This window comes from Excalfactoria chinensis, chromosome 2, assembly GCF_039878825.1.
Source record: "Excalfactoria chinensis isolate bCotChi1 chromosome 2, bCotChi1.hap2, whole genome shotgun sequence".
Taxonomy (NCBI): domain Eukaryota; kingdom Metazoa; phylum Chordata; class Aves; order Galliformes; family Phasianidae; genus Excalfactoria; species Excalfactoria chinensis.
Window position 1 is genome coordinate 47,692,822 of NC_092826.1, and position 16,383 is coordinate 47,709,204.

The window sequence follows — 16,383 nt, forward strand, 5'->3', positions numbered from 1 at the left end:
GATCAGAGATTTGATAATTAAAAAATGCAACATTATTCTTGTTAGAAAGCGGAAATTCAGAAACACTTCAATTGCATTAATATGATTTACAAATTTTTCAAGTCTAAAATGGTTAAAGGTACCTAAGGGATCTTTGATTCCTAGTACAGATACAGTATATCATTCCACTGAAGATTTCACATTACTACACTGTGAAAAAAGGTCTCTGTGAGGTTGGAGAAATGATAGACATTCCTTTAACTATACTATACTATACTGTATTGGAAAGAGTGTCAAGATGGCATCTTCCCAGATAGGATTAGAATCTTCCTCTAACAGAAAAATACAATCAATGGCCTATTTTATCAAGGAGGAAGTCATACTTTGAAGAATTAAACAGAATATATATATATTTATATATATACATATATGGCAGAAGTTTGCAGTAGTAGTAGTTTCTAACTTCCGTTCTCAAGCTTAACCAAAGTATCATGAAACCATTCACCAGACTTTTTGGAATATTTATCAAACTAACTGAATGCTGCTAGAGTAAAAAATACAACACACTGCCGAGAGAAATTTCACACAACCCCTGAAAGAATCGTGGATTAAAGCTTACGTGTACAGCCACCGCTCCTCAATGAGTGAAAGCCATGAGCACAGCGATCACACTTTACTCCAGCCACTCCTGGTAAACAGTAGCATTGCCCCTGATGATTGCAGTCCTCAGAGATAGAGCCAAATTGACTGCAGTTGCAGGGAATACAGCCAAGTCCAGTAAGCAAGCCATAAAAGCCATTCTGTTGGACAAGAAGGAGATATGTTAGAGTACACCAATTTTCCCGGTTACTTTCCCAGCCATCTGACCTGTATGAATACTGATCAGCTCTGTGTGACTGCTATGGGAGGACTACCTGGCCTCATCTATTCACTGTTCCCAGCTGCATGCAAGTATGCATTTAGGTGAACAAATGAATAATGAAATACCCTCGTGGTCCCCTAATCTCATTAGTGAGACCTGTTTTAAACTCTGACATTATTTTTAATCAAAGACTTTCAAGAGGGCAAGGGTAGGCTGTGCTGACCAAGCAAAGATTTCTGTGAATTAAAGAGCAGAACAGAGCATGTCAGTGAACTATGGCACATGTAAATTGAACAGTGTTCAGCTCAGCTGCCACAGGGGCAGTAACTGGGCACAGAATTTCTGCTCTGGTCTCTGACTCAGTTCCATACTCAGCAAAGACTAGAAACTGTTTTGTCTCAACAGTGAATACCTATTTGTTCTTGTAACAAGCCTGTCTTTTAGCTGAATCTATTTCTTGGTGTTCAGCCATGATGTATTTATTAACACTAATTGCATTTTTCAGATATTCCCAGAGTTCATTTTACAGAAGCACAGCATTAAGATGCCTTCAGGTCTGTCAGTGGCCTTCAGTTTGTTTTTCTGCAGTCAGTAAGCGTGACTGCACCCTGCCAGGCAGCACAACACCAGCCTAAACAGCTTGATTCAAAAAGGGGCTGAGTTACAGTTTCACATCTGCAAAGAGCAGATAGAGCAATTTGCAACTACAAAAGCCAATATAGACAAACCTTTGGTTTCCCCTCCAACAAGTCCACACTCCTCTGAATTTACTTGCTGCTGTTTTCAGTATCTGCTCTAGTCTGAGTTCATACTCCTTGAACAGGGATGATCAGAATATTACACAGCAAACTAGATAAGACCTTACTAGTATATTAGGACTTTCTGTCTGATAGAAATAACTCACTGACATGCTCTAAATCATATTTGCCTTTTCTGAAGCTTCATCACACAGGAGGCAGAGGTCTCCTACAGTCCGGTAGTACAGTTGGGACTTTCACCTCCTCTGTCCATCTTAGATCACTCAAGTTTTCCTTCTTGAATTCCAAGTTACACTGCATCTTGTACTACTGAAAATCATCTCTTTCCCCCAAAACACTTCTGAACTATTTTGGTGTCCATCAACAATTTTGTTCTAAAGCCATAAATCAAAGTATTGAACAGACTGATCAAAAAAATCTGGTTTCCTATGCAGAAAACATGAGTTCAGATTCCCAGAAAATTTTGAAGAATGTGAAGTAAACTTATATAACAAGTTTTCAAGCAATCAAAAAATTCTTCACGTCTCCCCACACTAATGCTGGGATATGCAGATAAACAGGCAGATCAAGATATGAAAAAAACACAGATGTTAGGAAGAGGTAAATATCTGCTTACCGAGCACTTGTCACATTTTTGTCCAATCACATCTGACTTGCAGTCACAGACGCCTGTCTTGTGATGACAGATGGTGGAAAGGGAACCATTCACATGGCACTCACAGGCTTACGTTTAGAAAAAGAATGAAAAAAATTGTTAGTATGCAGCATTACAAATTTGTTACATAGCGTGCATTTCATTTGTTCGTCTATATCCTAAAGATGTTAATATACGACAGCAAAATTTGTACTACACATCAGGGCTAAGCAAATAAAACAGCAGCCACAAACTGTGAGGAGATACATGTGGGAAGTTCATTTTTTTCCATCCTCGCATGTAAAATTCAGAAGCAGAAAACATCTACAGCAAGTCACTGGAGGGGGAGCATTAAGCAAGCCAGAAATTTTCAGAAATATGACGTGTCAGACCCTAGCACGATATATTCCATCCTCAGGCTAAAAAAAAACCTCATGGTTTTCAATCTTGTCAATTCACAACTTGAAGGTTAACTCTTTTGGAAAACACATGCATCTTCCTATGCATTCTGCAACATGCAGACCACATTTTTCTGTTCTTTGCATTCTCACAGTAATAATAACAGCTTACCACGGCAACTTTTCTCAGTCACTGCATCCCCATAGTACCCATCAGCACACTTTTCACAGTGAAGACCTGCTGTGTTCCCCACACATTTCAAGCATTGACCTGTGATGGTATCACAATAACCATCTTCTTGAGGGTTTATATTGCCATTGCATTCACAAGGAACACACGACTGTCCAGGCACCAGTGGATTTCCATAGTAACCATTTGCACACCTGCACAAGAGAGAAAAAACTTTGTCACAGAATAGCCTAGGTTGCAAGAGACCTCAAAAGATCATCTGGTCCAAACTTTCAAAACATTTGTCTAGATTAAATTACCAATGAATGCAGCTGAAATGCAATCACGTCAAATACTCTCCTCACTGAACAGAGTATTTCCTATTAAATTTTGCTCTAAAGAGTCGATGTATTACAAGCAAAGACAAAATGAGGAAAAATTCATTAAGAATGTTTTGTACATGTGATGTAAACAATACAGAGTAGATGGGATGATGAATAGCTGGTAAGGACAATCACATAGATGCCTTACCCACAGATACCTTACCCAAAGTTAACATACATACCTTTCACACCGAGTGCCCGTATAGCCTGGAAGGCATTTATCACAGACAACTCCCTCTCCTTCACTCAGCTGGCAAGTAGGACTGAAACTATCAATGGTATTTGTGGAAATTAGTAGTAAGACACAGAAACACAATTCTATACCCACTCTTCAAATCTATGCACATATCTATAAAACCACATAATTGCACACGTATCTAGATTAACACCAATGTTTCAAACATCACAATATGCCAAAACAGAATTATCATTTTCAGAAATTCTTGTTGAGTTTTTTCTTTTATTTCAAAGGAAGATTTCAGAACTTTCTAAGAGCCTGGCCCTTCGTCTAGCAAATTTGGCAAGCATGCATACCAAGCTCCACTATTTTAGGCGTAACAGTTCTGTCCTTCTGCTTTTTTCTGAACATGAAAGATAACTGTGATTTTGTTCCAAGTTCAAGGACAGGTCTAAGTATTTCTTTTTGTACTTTGTGTACAAACTACATGAGCTCACTCAGTCTGTCTTAATCTACATTTGACAACCTAGCAAAACAATGTGCCTGTGACACAGACTCAAATGAAGAGAGAAAAATTGTTCCCTCTCTTTCTCCTTTAGATTTCACAACATTTTCCTTTACCTCACATTTCAATTTTGCTAAAGATGCAACAGAAAATCTGAAACATGCAGCTTACTTGTTTGTAGCAGAGCTCAGAGGACAGGCACAAGGCTGGCAGTCCTCAGGGGTTCCTTGGGATGGACTTCCATAAAAGCCAGGCAAGCACTGATCACAAAAAGGCCCTGTCGTGTTGTGCTGACAAGCCTATGAGACATGGCAAAAAACTTTTCATATTTACTTTTGATAGTTCTTCGCTCCCCTGAGGGATCTCTGCAGGGATCTGCTAGCAATACAGCATAAAAATTCAAGGAAACAACCATGAACAACTTTGGGAATAAGTTGCTTTGTTGTTTGTTTTTTTTTTCCTAAACTGAGTTACAATAATTCCTAACTATTTCTTCCCTAAATTTTAAAATGTAACTTTACATTACAAAACATTATCTAAATATGAATTTAATCTTATTTGACATATTGCAAACATGTACAGCAACAAATTTGATATGTGTTTCCTGCTGGTGTTTAGTCGCTGCCTTTTTGAGATCTTTAAGTTTCATGACAGATCTGAAAGCTAAATCTTCAGAAGGGAGTGTATAACTTCCACTGATGTCAGCCATGAAAGATACACACACCTACATTCGCACTGCTTTATTTTATTCAAGTTTTAATGTCAACTTGAGCAAGCAAAGTTTTTTTATCAGCTAGCATATGTGGACGTTTTCGCTTTAGATCTACTTATTCTACACTTGAAATGATAAAATGAAATAAAATCTCTAATGGAGAACAATTTACTGGAGTTCCCTGAACACACACAGTATAAGTAAACCACAAAAGAAAGCACAATACACAATTTGGACCCATAGCTTGAAATTTACATACACCATAAACTTGTCTCCCGCAGACAAAATGCTCTTCTAATTTCTAAGCAGATGCTTAAGACACAACACATCAGAGGACAACTTACTAAGCAAACACCTTGAGTATCACATTCAGTTGCATGCCCATTGCATTTGCAAGGTTGACAAATACCGCCAAAGAGTATTCCATCCACCCTGTAGTACCCAGGGAGACAGGACTGGAAAGAAATGAGAAGAAAAAGCAGCAGCATTATGTCTGTTAAATGTACGCATCAAATCGTTTTCAAAGAGACCACTTCCGACCACCTACTGACTTGTTCTCACTGCGCTAAACTGAATGCTCTTTCAACTCTGTTGGTGTCACTGCAACTCTTTTCTATTTATTTATTTATTTATTAAACTTGGACTGGATGAAGGGAATAAGAATTAGCACCATTAAACTTTGATTTAGCCCTGAAGACACATAAGTTCAGCTTTCTACAGTTGAATATATGAATTTATTTATTATAGGACAATAAAAAACAGATGGTCCGTCTCATCTACAGAATCATTAATGACGCTATGACACATGGCTTCATATTGAAACTATTTGTCAAAACAAACCCTGCTGTTCTGCAGGTGGTGCTCTGCCTCCACAATCTTCCTTTTACAGATACATAAAATGCCAACTAGCCTTACACATTTGACTCTTGTAATATCTTCCAAAGACTAGAATTCCTCCCTGCTAAGATTCTTATTGCCTCCATAAACCTAACTACATAAAAAAGAAGGAAATGAGCTATTTGTGAGTAAGGTAAGCCTGAAACAGCTTCACAAAGCTTTTACAGCTACTCCCCCTGCAACACTAATGCTGCAACTTGTATGATCATCTTTTAGTGACACCAAATAGAATTCAAGAAATAAGCATAAAATCCCATTCAGTGTATTGAGAAGGAAATATCAATGGTACTGTGTACAGTACACAGCATCTCACCACAGAATATAAACTCTAATGGCAGTGTAATTAAAAGACGTCTTTAAAACCTGCATCCTTTCAGAAAAAAAGAACATCAGTTTGCATACCCAAAACACTTACCTCACAAGATATTCCTGTGTAACCTTGAGGACATTCACAGAATTCCACATCTGGCGCTGAAGAAAGGTCTATTACATTTGCACTTGCGTTGTCCAGGGTCACTGAGTCCAGCCTAGGATCAAGCATGAAGGCATCCCTTTTTTTTTTCTGAAAGTTTCATTTTAAACAGTTTGGTTGGTACTACTGAGTATGTAACCACTGAGTATGTTGTCCCCTGGCAGCAACAGCTGAGGAATGGCCAAAAATCTCAACAGTAAAAAGACTGTGATGGTAGCTTTATCACTACATTCACAATTATCAGCTGGAAGCAGTTATACCTACGTCCCGTTATCCTTATTCTAATTCCCATTGACTTGGTGACTTCATTGACTTGGTGACTTCTCTTGGAGTGAGGTTTAATCAAAAACTCACCCTCTGTCATCACAGAAGTACATGGGAAGAGCAAACTTCTACTGCAGTCCTGAGACAAGATACCTTTACTACATGTCTAAACAAGACATATATCACAGGTGGGTAAGGAAAGAAAAACATCATCAGTTCATTGCTGGTGTATACTACAAAACAAAGCGAAACCCTATAGTACAAATAAAAGCATTTTGCAGTAGAGAAAATTTTCTCAGCCACAGGTAAAATGATTTAAGTGGATCTTTACAAATGTTCCAGAAAGTTGAACACAGTATCCCTAAATATTCATAAATATAATCGTCCCTCAAGGGCACAAAGTGAATTTTCTTCATGCTTTACTACCAGCTATAATGCAATTGATGTTAAATGCTAACAAGTTAGAGAATGAGGAACAAAGGCTATTGGTAAGGCAAAGGGAAGTAAGTAAATAAGTGATGAAGCACTGGAACTGATTCCCTTGAGACCAGTAACATTCCATTCCTGTATAACTTGGAGAACAGGTAAGAGAGATCTGCAAGTACTGATAAAGATACTGCTAATGCTGACTTGAGATTATGAAATGATCAGGTAATCCAGCCCAGACCAATTTTGCTATTAAGTATTCCTTTAGAAATGACCATCAGAACATCTACAAAAGATATTAAAAGAAATTACAACCAGCTTCTTTAATGGCAGGTTCTCAATCATCAGTGATGGATTAACTCGCCACATACCAAAATAAGCACTTCTGAGAGTTTAAGATGGCAGCTAACAAAGCTGCCATTGTAATAAGGCTTCCAGGAATATTCCTTTAATGTAGAAACCCGTAATTCTGCTTTACATATCCCTAAAACAACCACATGCCCTTTTCTGCACATTCCACATGAATGTGGACAACACTAATCTTAAAAAATTAAATGAAGAATGCTTTCCTCAAGAAATTATTAACACAAAACTACAAGAATACTGAAACCACAAGCAATTCTTCACACACACAAAAATAACGTGAGTATATTGATTAATTTCAGTATTTTCCATCCCTTACCTGTAAACAGCTTTTTTGGCAATATTGTAGTTGGCCCTGATCAGAAGATGGGTCACATTCACCAGAACAGTCATCAGCCTTTCTCGGTCTATAGCTTTTTTTGTATTGAAGTCGATAAAATTCTCTGATACCAATCTCACTGAATTAGAGTACTCCTCATAGGGCTGCAGTGACAAACCTGCCGCTCTTGTGCTCAAAATCTGACCATTGCCCTGAATGTGAAATACAGAAAATATTATTCATATCTATATGTGTCATGGGTGCCGGTAGATTTTAGGGTAACCTATGACATTGCAAAACCATGACAATATGGAAATTTCATTTAGCTGTTACAGTAGAAACAAGATTTCTTTCATTAGAAATATATATATATATATTTCTAATATATATATATATATATATATATATATATGCTTTTTTTTTAAAGTCTGTATTTTCCATAGATTCAGGAAGATTACAATCCCATTCTCTTTTGGTTCAGAGACTTCAGAAACAGTTAGTTTTCTTTTAGAAAAAAATAAAAATCAAATTCCTCTACAAAACACAATCTTTTTCTGATTTTCTCTATTAACAAGCACATATTACAAAATAAAGCTTTTTCAGATATGCCTGAACTTCATATGGAGCCTTAGCTTTTAACTGCAACATAACTTCAGAAAAGTAAACAAACAGCATGACTATTCATCTGTTTCATAAACATAGATTAATCCAGATTACTGTAGTTGCCTTTTAAACAAAACATTGCTCATTTAGTAATTACCACCTCATGTGTTTCTACCGAGGCTAAGATTTTGGTATTTGTTTCCCAAAAATAGAATTATCTGCCTACAGTTTCAGAGAAACAAAGCAGAAAATCAGAGAACTGAGTAGCAAGCAAATCTTCGTAGTTACATTCAATACAGAATTTAAAATTGAGATCTAAGGAGAAATCAGAAATTATTGCTACATAAATACTGTTTTATTTTCCTTTTTTTTTTTTTTTTTTTTTTTTTTTTTTTTTTTTTAAACTCATTCATGGATTTCTAATAATGTTTGAGTAGTAGCCATCTGAAAACCATCCACCTGAATGATGACATCCACGCTAGATACTATATCACTGTCCACACTCTCCATGGGAATGTCGTAAGACACAGTATACTTCAAATCCCCACCAAAAGCTGTGAGCTGAAATAATAAAAAAGAAAACCTTGACATCAGAACCTCCAATCAACACAAAGAAGAGACATGAGAAAGTCCAATGTATTTGCCTCAAATTAAAAGAACACGTGGGCTCGCAAACACCACTTTCCAAGGAAAAATTAACAGGCTGTGCTTATCAGCACAAGGACAAGCACTGGCTTGTTGCTGTTCCAGTGGGGAAAGCCAGCTGAAGGCACTACTGATGATTTAGATAAGGGGCCTTATTCAGCAAAACACCCACAGGCCTTTCAACAACAGAGGTTTATGCTACTGTCCTAGCCAAAAGTCAAAGCATACTAGAGTTATTCACATTCCATATTCCACCTTTCATGCTCCATAACTCCACATCTGCTGCTGCCTACTTCAAAGTAAGTGAAAAAGATTTTAGCAGTTAGTCCTACATTAGATGCATATAAGATCAGAATTTGAGTGAACGTTCTTCTGTGAAAAACTACCCCTAAAAGTTATACTTATTAGGCTTGTGTTCATTTTGTCTGACGCTCAACTAATTGTGCATGAACAAAGAGACTGTACTAAAAATAATTAAAGAAGTGAGGTTGCCTCTACTCAGCACTAGTGAAACCACGCACGAATTTCTTCACCCATTTTTGGGCTTGTCAGTACAACAGAGATGTGGAAATAATGGAGAGAGTCCATCAAAAGGCCTCAAAGGTGGTGAAGGGCACCAGCTTTGAGATAGTAGTCATGAGTATAGGGAATGTGAGCAGGAAAGTTAATAACAATCAAGAAAGACACAATATCCTCTGTAACAATATAAGAACCAAGTAGTATGATGAGTGAGATCAAAGAGCAAGAGGGGGATTCTGTACCATACTCAGCCAGGAATAGTATGATTTGAGGAACAAGGTTAGGTTGAGAACTCTGGTAAACCTGGCTTTTATTTGTACTTTTTAATTATAGAAGTTATTGATATATTTCATCTATATTTGTATTTTTATTACCTCCCATAGCTAACCAAAGAACATATGCAGCAATCCTGAAGGTTTCAGTGCATAGAAATATAGCATCAACTTGAAAGACAACACTTTAAGCTATACATGAAAGACGCAAGAATAAAATTACAGGAGCACAGTGATGATTTTTTGTAATATTAACATCTCAGTAAGGAAACATTTTGATTAGCAGAAATATATCTACTCTTTATGTATGTGTTTTAAGAGCAATATAGCATAATTAATGTAGGAAAATTAAGAGCTTTGGCTCAAAGCAAGAACTCACTTTATTTCCTAGATATGGTTCAGGTGCTGACCAGTAGTAAGTATGTTTCAGTACTTTCACAGCATCAGTGTTGTTGATGCTTATTTGACGGGAACCATCAAATTGGCCTCGCTGAGGTTGCACACCCCTTGCATTATATAGATCGGTAATAAGCCAACCAGTCATGTCAGAAATCTGCAAGAAATAATGGTTATAATAGTGTAGTCAGGCTCAGTGTTGCTGAGAAATTAGTCACAAAACCCATCCCCATAAATTCACGTGAACTTGTGAATCCAGCAGACGTTCATTCACTCAATCCCAATACACATAAATGTGGTACCAACATCATACAATAAGACTAGGACTGCCTCTATCTCTGTAAAAGTTAGGAACATAAGCATAGCAAGTGTTATTTTCATCCTTCCAATAAAATCAGGAAGTGTAATGGAAATACTGCCACAGGCCACTCTAGTCTTGCCCAGTAGGTATAGGAGTAAGGACAAAAGTTTGGGCTCATATCTTTAGTATACACAAAGAGACTTTAACAATACAAGGTCAGAAAAAGAAAAAAAGGGAGGGGAGGGACCCAATTTTTCCAGTGTATTATCACAGATTCCACTAGCCAATGCTTCTGGTATTAATGCAAGCCAGCAGGCTAAAGCCTGCAATGAAATGACATACTGACTACCTCAGTGTTGTCAAATGATGTTGAAAATCCATTCCTCTGTAAGGACATACATGCCAGAAATTACAGTTAGCTCAGGTGCATGTCAAAGAGAAAAACATTACATGTTGCAGCTGCCTGAGGAAAGAATGTCACTGATGTAACATATAATACCTGACTGACGGGCCATGTTAGGCTGTCACAAACATCAGAAACCCCAAAACAGAAGCATTCCGTGCAGCCCTCTGGATTTCTCTCTTGCAGGTTGTAGAATCCTGGTTTACAGAGGTCACAGTTTTCACCTTCTACATTTTCCTGTGAATGGCATATGACATTTGTTTCACATCAGCATTATTATGGTTAACAGTTACAGTGGCTAAGGTGCTCCAGGTCAGCCAGAAGAGCCACTCCCAGTTCCAGATTTACATTAGATTTGGTTCTACTGAATGAATTTCAGGATTGTCAGAGAAAAATCTGAGCCCTTTATTAGCAAAACTACCAACAATCTACTCTTCTGGACCAGTGTTTGGCACATTAAGTTTACATAGGACCTCTCTCTAAGCAGGTATGTTGTGACCTTTTATGAGCATGAATACAAACCATTTCTAGAAACCACATGAAAAAACTAGACAATTCTTGTAGCTTTCATTTAAAGGAGGAGGATGATTGCTTTCTATTTGTTAATATTTATTCTGCTCACAGAGAAGTGAAATAGCTTTCTGACAGGTTCTTGGTGATATCAGGTAAAGTATTTGTGAGCAGGCACATATGGAAAGAAGAGCTCAACTCATCCTACTGGTGAAGGGTCTCTGACTGTGCAGCACTCCCTCTCAAAAAGCAGCCTACATCCAATTGCTGCTATCCCTTCAATAGCTGCCCTTATTTGAGCCAAGCATAACTCGTCCCTGGATCCACTTCTTTTGGGCACATGGAGAGCAATGGTGCAAAAAAAAATGTGCCTGTGCTCCCTGGACCAGGCACTCCCCTTCGCCAGGTGCTCCATCATCAGCTCAAATCCTGACCTAAGAGATCCCCAACAGTATATAAATATAATTACCATACAAAGGGAAATCTGAGATTATCCTGAAATAATGGGATTTTAGAATCTTGGATTTTTATTGAAATAATAACTGTATGGTTTTTTCCAACTTCTTTATTTCTTTTTTCACAGTACACTGGGATCGCACATACCTTTTGTTTCTATAACTTGATGATGAAATGGATGGAATGACTTCTTATTTCTTAATGAATAATAGGAACCTTATGTGATGGGTAGACCTCAAGAAAGAGCTGCTGTGACTGACTAGACCTTAGGGTTGGGATGTGACTCTCTGATTAAACCTCTCCAATGGGAGAAGACTAAAGGCAAGGGATAAGTGCACAAGAAATTCTGGGAATAATCCAGAGAGTGACTGATGCATAGAAGATTTTATCTCAACAAAGAGGGGTCTGGAGGATAGCCTATATTTTAGATAAACAAATAGCAATAGTTAAATGGATCAACAAGTGAAAACTCTCCCTGGAGTTCATTTTAAAAGTGTGAATATCTCCCTAAATTAGCCAGACTAGCATGGGAGGGTAGTGATTACAGTGCTCAGACCAAAACAGAGTATACATACTAAAAAAACAAACAGAAGAATTTTGAAAATAGTAACAACCTTGAGCTGGTGTCAACTCAAGTATTTCTTCACAGCAAGTAGGGACAGCAAGTACTGTGAGTATATAATGACCTCTGGTACTACCATGAGGTATATGAAGACTACATTAGCTCCCAAATGAGAACCACATTTCTACTGTGATTCAACTGTGTATTGCAATTGCTGTTTTGTCCTTGCATAATGGATTCAGTACACTGCTGTATCGTTTTTCTAAATTGAAATCTTAGGTAAGATCAAATATCTTCTCTTATTAGTAGTATTTGATTTAGATAGGAAATGTCTCTCCCTCTACACATAGAACATTTAGAAGTGTTTGGTCAGAAAGTATTAGACTGTGACAGCTGTGTTTCACAAATGATCAAATATTATAATATTCAGAGTGTAAAATGAAATCACTTGTGTTACTAAGTTTACACAGCCTATGTAGGCTTAGAAACTAGAAATTCTGTTTCCTTTGTTTATTATTTGGAGCACACAACTTCCTTCTCTAATGTAATTGTGTTGACGGCTAGTGACACTCTGTGATCTGGCCAAAAAAATTCTGTATGCCAGGCTTGTGCTTTGAAAGGGGACAGTTTCTTGTCCAGTTTATACCAAAATTTTCAGCCATAAGCTGCAACAGCTTATGCTAACACCGTTACTCTAGCTCAAAAGAAAGCAAAATAATTGTTTTTTCTTGTTTTTCCTCATTTAATTTCTGTTCAAACTATGTCTTTTTTCAAAACTCTGGTTATTTATACATTTGATAATTTGGATTAGATAAATCATGCAAAATAACTAAGCAGTTTCAGAAAATCTGTCCAACAAACCATGGGGTTTTTTGGCTCCTACTTGCTGTCATACTTGGCAACAAATACATAAACCACTGACTAACATTCGGTTCAAAAAATTTTGTGTTACTTCTTTAAATAGTGACACAGAGCTTTGCAATAAAGTTCAGCAGAATCTACAGCTGCAGGATATTTCAAGGGGACTGGACATCTACCAAAAAGAAAAGCAGTCATGGAAAATCTGTTGTTTGTTTGTTTTTTGTTAAAATTGTTGATGGTTTATATTTTGTAATCAAATACAATCAGATTTCATATATATGTCTAAGTTGGTTGTTCCAAAATTTCACACAAATGCACGGTTTGCAAAAAGCTGGTGTTATAAACACACCCCTTCTTTACTTCTGGTTAGTGACTTTTAAGAGAAACATTAGCTCATTGCTAAAAGCAAACCCAGCTAGGTATACTGTCATTCCCTCTGAGCTTCCTTCTCACATTCATAAGTGCAATTATTATTCAGTTTTAATGTTAGTCAGGCCTATTTTTATAGAAAAAAACATACAGAATACTCAAAACATAGCAAACTACTCAATATACCGTATTTTAAGTACAGACTCAATCCACAGGTTGCCTTTTAAACAAAAATGAGATTTTAATACTCACTTTGCAAAGACAAGGTTCTGTGCACGGGTCTTCATTAATGCTACCAATTAGGCTGCAGTTGCAACGCAAGCAGTTTGGATAACCCCGATACCCAAATGCACAACGGTCACATTTTTCTCCTGTGTAACCATCTTTGCATTGGCACTGCCCTGGCCAAGTCCCTTGAAGAGCAAAAACAAACACATTAGAGAAGGCAGCATGCTGGATTCAAGATGTCTTAGACCATGTGAATAATTCATCATTCATTTTCTATTGTATTCTCTGTCACATTCCACCTAAGTACTTGGCATAATGTCAGCCTCACCATCTATTTTTTGTGCTTAGAGTACCAGATGCACAGAAACTGCAGCAGAATTCATTTTGTGACAGTTATAATAGCATTCATAAGCAACACATAGTCATATGTTTCACATAGTCAGAGCTTGTCATCTCCCACACAAGACCACATTCAGGAACCTGACATTTCCTTCACCTCTCCTTTCTAAATATTTACCATTGTTCTGAAGTGCTACCTAACTGGCAGCTATTTACAAGAAGGTACTGTTCCCTCATACCTCCACTGCCCAGAAATGTTAGCAGGATTTGAAGTTTAGAAAAAATACATTTCCTGCTCCCTTACCATGCTGTGAGTCGGACTGGTGCTCATCTTTAACACAAACAGAACTCAGAGACCCAAATGGATCACAGCCACAGGGATAGCACGGATGATCATCATAGGGAGAAACCTATGAAACAAATGTTCTCAGTCAAATTCCCAAGTTATTAACTGAGGAAAAAAAATGTTACATCTGTTTCTTGTCTGAGATCAGCGAAACTAATACGAATAAAAACCAGAAATGTAGCAACAGATTAAGGGACTCAGTCCATTTAATTTTATCAAACAGAAGATCAGGGGATTGCAATCAAGAAAAAAAAAATAGATAAGAACACAATCCAGCCTTCAACAGCCCAGTCAAAAGTTAGAGAAACTAATGTTTGGAAGTTGCCACCTGACACATATAGTCTAAATATTTTTTTAGTGTGACAGCTATTAATCACTGTGATGGCTTGCCAAAGATTATGGAAATGTGTAACAAGAATGGGTACTTTCAGCAAAGACACTCCAGTTCAAAGAGGAAAGAAATGAGAAGAAATCCTTGGCTCTATGTTCAGTGGGAGGGCAGATTATCTACTCATGGCAATTCATACCAACTTCACAATCTATACATCTTTGAAATACAAGACAATGAGATTTCATGACAAGGATTTCCTTTTTTTTTTTTTTTTTTTTTTTTTTTAAGGGAAACCTGAAATTTTGCTTTGAGGTACTCAAGATATAAAGCAAATTTATAATGATGCATGGATACATATTTATTGGCCTGGAATTGATTGAATACTTTTATTCAGTGCTTCTTATAACAAGTGAATTAGCCAATCTCACATTTAATTCTCCTTTGTATTGGCTGTTCCTGGTGTCTAATCAAATTCACAGACTCACCCTTCCTCCCTGTATCTATTTATGTTGGATTTCTAAAGCATGGGCTTTCATATATATATGAAAACCTTCTGTATTAAGACCTTGTGAGGAAGAAATTTAGTTTAGTTTCTCTTTTTCTGGAGACCTCTTAACACTGCAGGAACTTCACATTTAACTCCATTACTCACATAATAACATATGTCTGGAAAGTAGGCTCAGAGACCACATGTTCTACAATAAGCTAATCTAAACTCATCAAGAAGAAGAATATTTGCTGTAGTATCTCATGAAATAGAGTTTGACCTTAGAACCATGAAAGAGCCCTTTTTAACATTGGTTGAAATTGGCCGTTATAGGACAGGACACAATTTTGGCACTTCTGAAAACACTGAATCTATAATGTTGGCACTTTTCAGAGGTTTATCCAAATGAGAAATTGGTTTCTTATCACAGCAATTACATTTCCATTCTAGAAAAACATATCTACTTATTCTTTTCTTCTACAACAACTTCTTTTAAAGCAATAAGATCTGCACTTCCTCACAATCATTTTATGCTTTTCTCTAGCAGTTTCAATTGTAGGTAATATATAAAAGAAATCCTGTAGAGTTTTTAGTTATTCTTAATAGAATGTATGTTTGAATGCTGAAATATATATCATATCATGCAATAATTAACCAAAACTCTAGGGTGTTATTTTCCAAATCTTACTTTCTGTGGTCTAAAATATCCATCAGCACACATTTCACAGTTGATCCCCGTAGTATGTTGAGAACAGTTTAAACAGACACCACCTCCCACGTACTGGCCATGAATATTCATACTCCTTTTTTGATCTGCAATACTCTGATTGTAATAACAATCTTCAGCTTTGTTATGACAGTTGCACTCTACGAAGGAACAGAAAAGAAATATTTTTTTTTTATTGTTTATGTTGTGTAACTCACTGATACTTTCCAAAATGGAAATGCAAGAAGAAGAGCATATAAATTCATCTCAGAAGTGTGATTTTCTTCCCATTAACTATGCTTCTTGCTTCAGCAGTCTCAGATACATTCTGTTTCTTAGCAAGTAAGCATATTTCACAAATACTGTCACTGCTTCAATAGCATCCTCTTTGGCAGTATTCTGTAAATCACACTCCTCTCAGGAGTGATGCCAATAGTGATGTGCGCTATCACTGTTAACTGCTCTTAAATATTCTGTCCTCCACACTGCAAAAGAAAATCCATGCAATTCTTCTCTTATCTTAGACAAAAGTCTAAGAAGTCAACAATATCTGTACATAAGTACACATTTCTTTGAGGTTAGAAGATACTTTTCAGTCCAGTCAAAAACACCTATTTTCAAAGGAGTGACACAGAGATTTGTGTAAGAATCCTTTCTACTAGGAAGATGCTTTTCCATTTGTAATTGTACATTTTGTCTAATAGGTTCTTAACTGTCTGAAGCATGTGCC

At 36.9% G+C, this 16,383-nt stretch overlaps 1 protein-coding gene across 1 annotated transcript in view; it reads right to left on the minus strand.

Moving 5' to 3' along the window:
* Positions 1 to 16,383, minus strand: part of LAMA1 (laminin subunit alpha 1) — a 95,245-nt gene that overhangs the window by 46,609 nt on the left and 32,253 nt on the right. The window contains exons 8-21 of the mRNA XM_072329414.1: positions 15,636 to 15,814; positions 14,088 to 14,193; positions 13,469 to 13,629; positions 10,555 to 10,695; positions 9,738 to 9,911; positions 8,382 to 8,483; positions 7,320 to 7,531; positions 5,891 to 6,002; positions 4,923 to 5,033; positions 4,038 to 4,165; positions 3,366 to 3,452; positions 2,804 to 3,015; positions 2,216 to 2,322; positions 599 to 779 (exon numbers count right to left, since the gene is read on the minus strand). Of these exons, the coding sequence (XP_072185515.1) occupies positions 599 to 779; positions 2,216 to 2,322; positions 2,804 to 3,015; positions 3,366 to 3,452; positions 4,038 to 4,165; positions 4,923 to 5,033; positions 5,891 to 6,002; positions 7,320 to 7,531; positions 8,382 to 8,483; positions 9,738 to 9,911; positions 10,555 to 10,695; positions 13,469 to 13,629; positions 14,088 to 14,193; positions 15,636 to 15,814 (2,013 nt within the window). The remainder of the gene's footprint in view (positions 1 to 598; positions 780 to 2,215; positions 2,323 to 2,803; positions 3,016 to 3,365; positions 3,453 to 4,037; positions 4,166 to 4,922; positions 5,034 to 5,890; positions 6,003 to 7,319; positions 7,532 to 8,381; positions 8,484 to 9,737; positions 9,912 to 10,554; positions 10,696 to 13,468; positions 13,630 to 14,087; positions 14,194 to 15,635; positions 15,815 to 16,383) is intronic.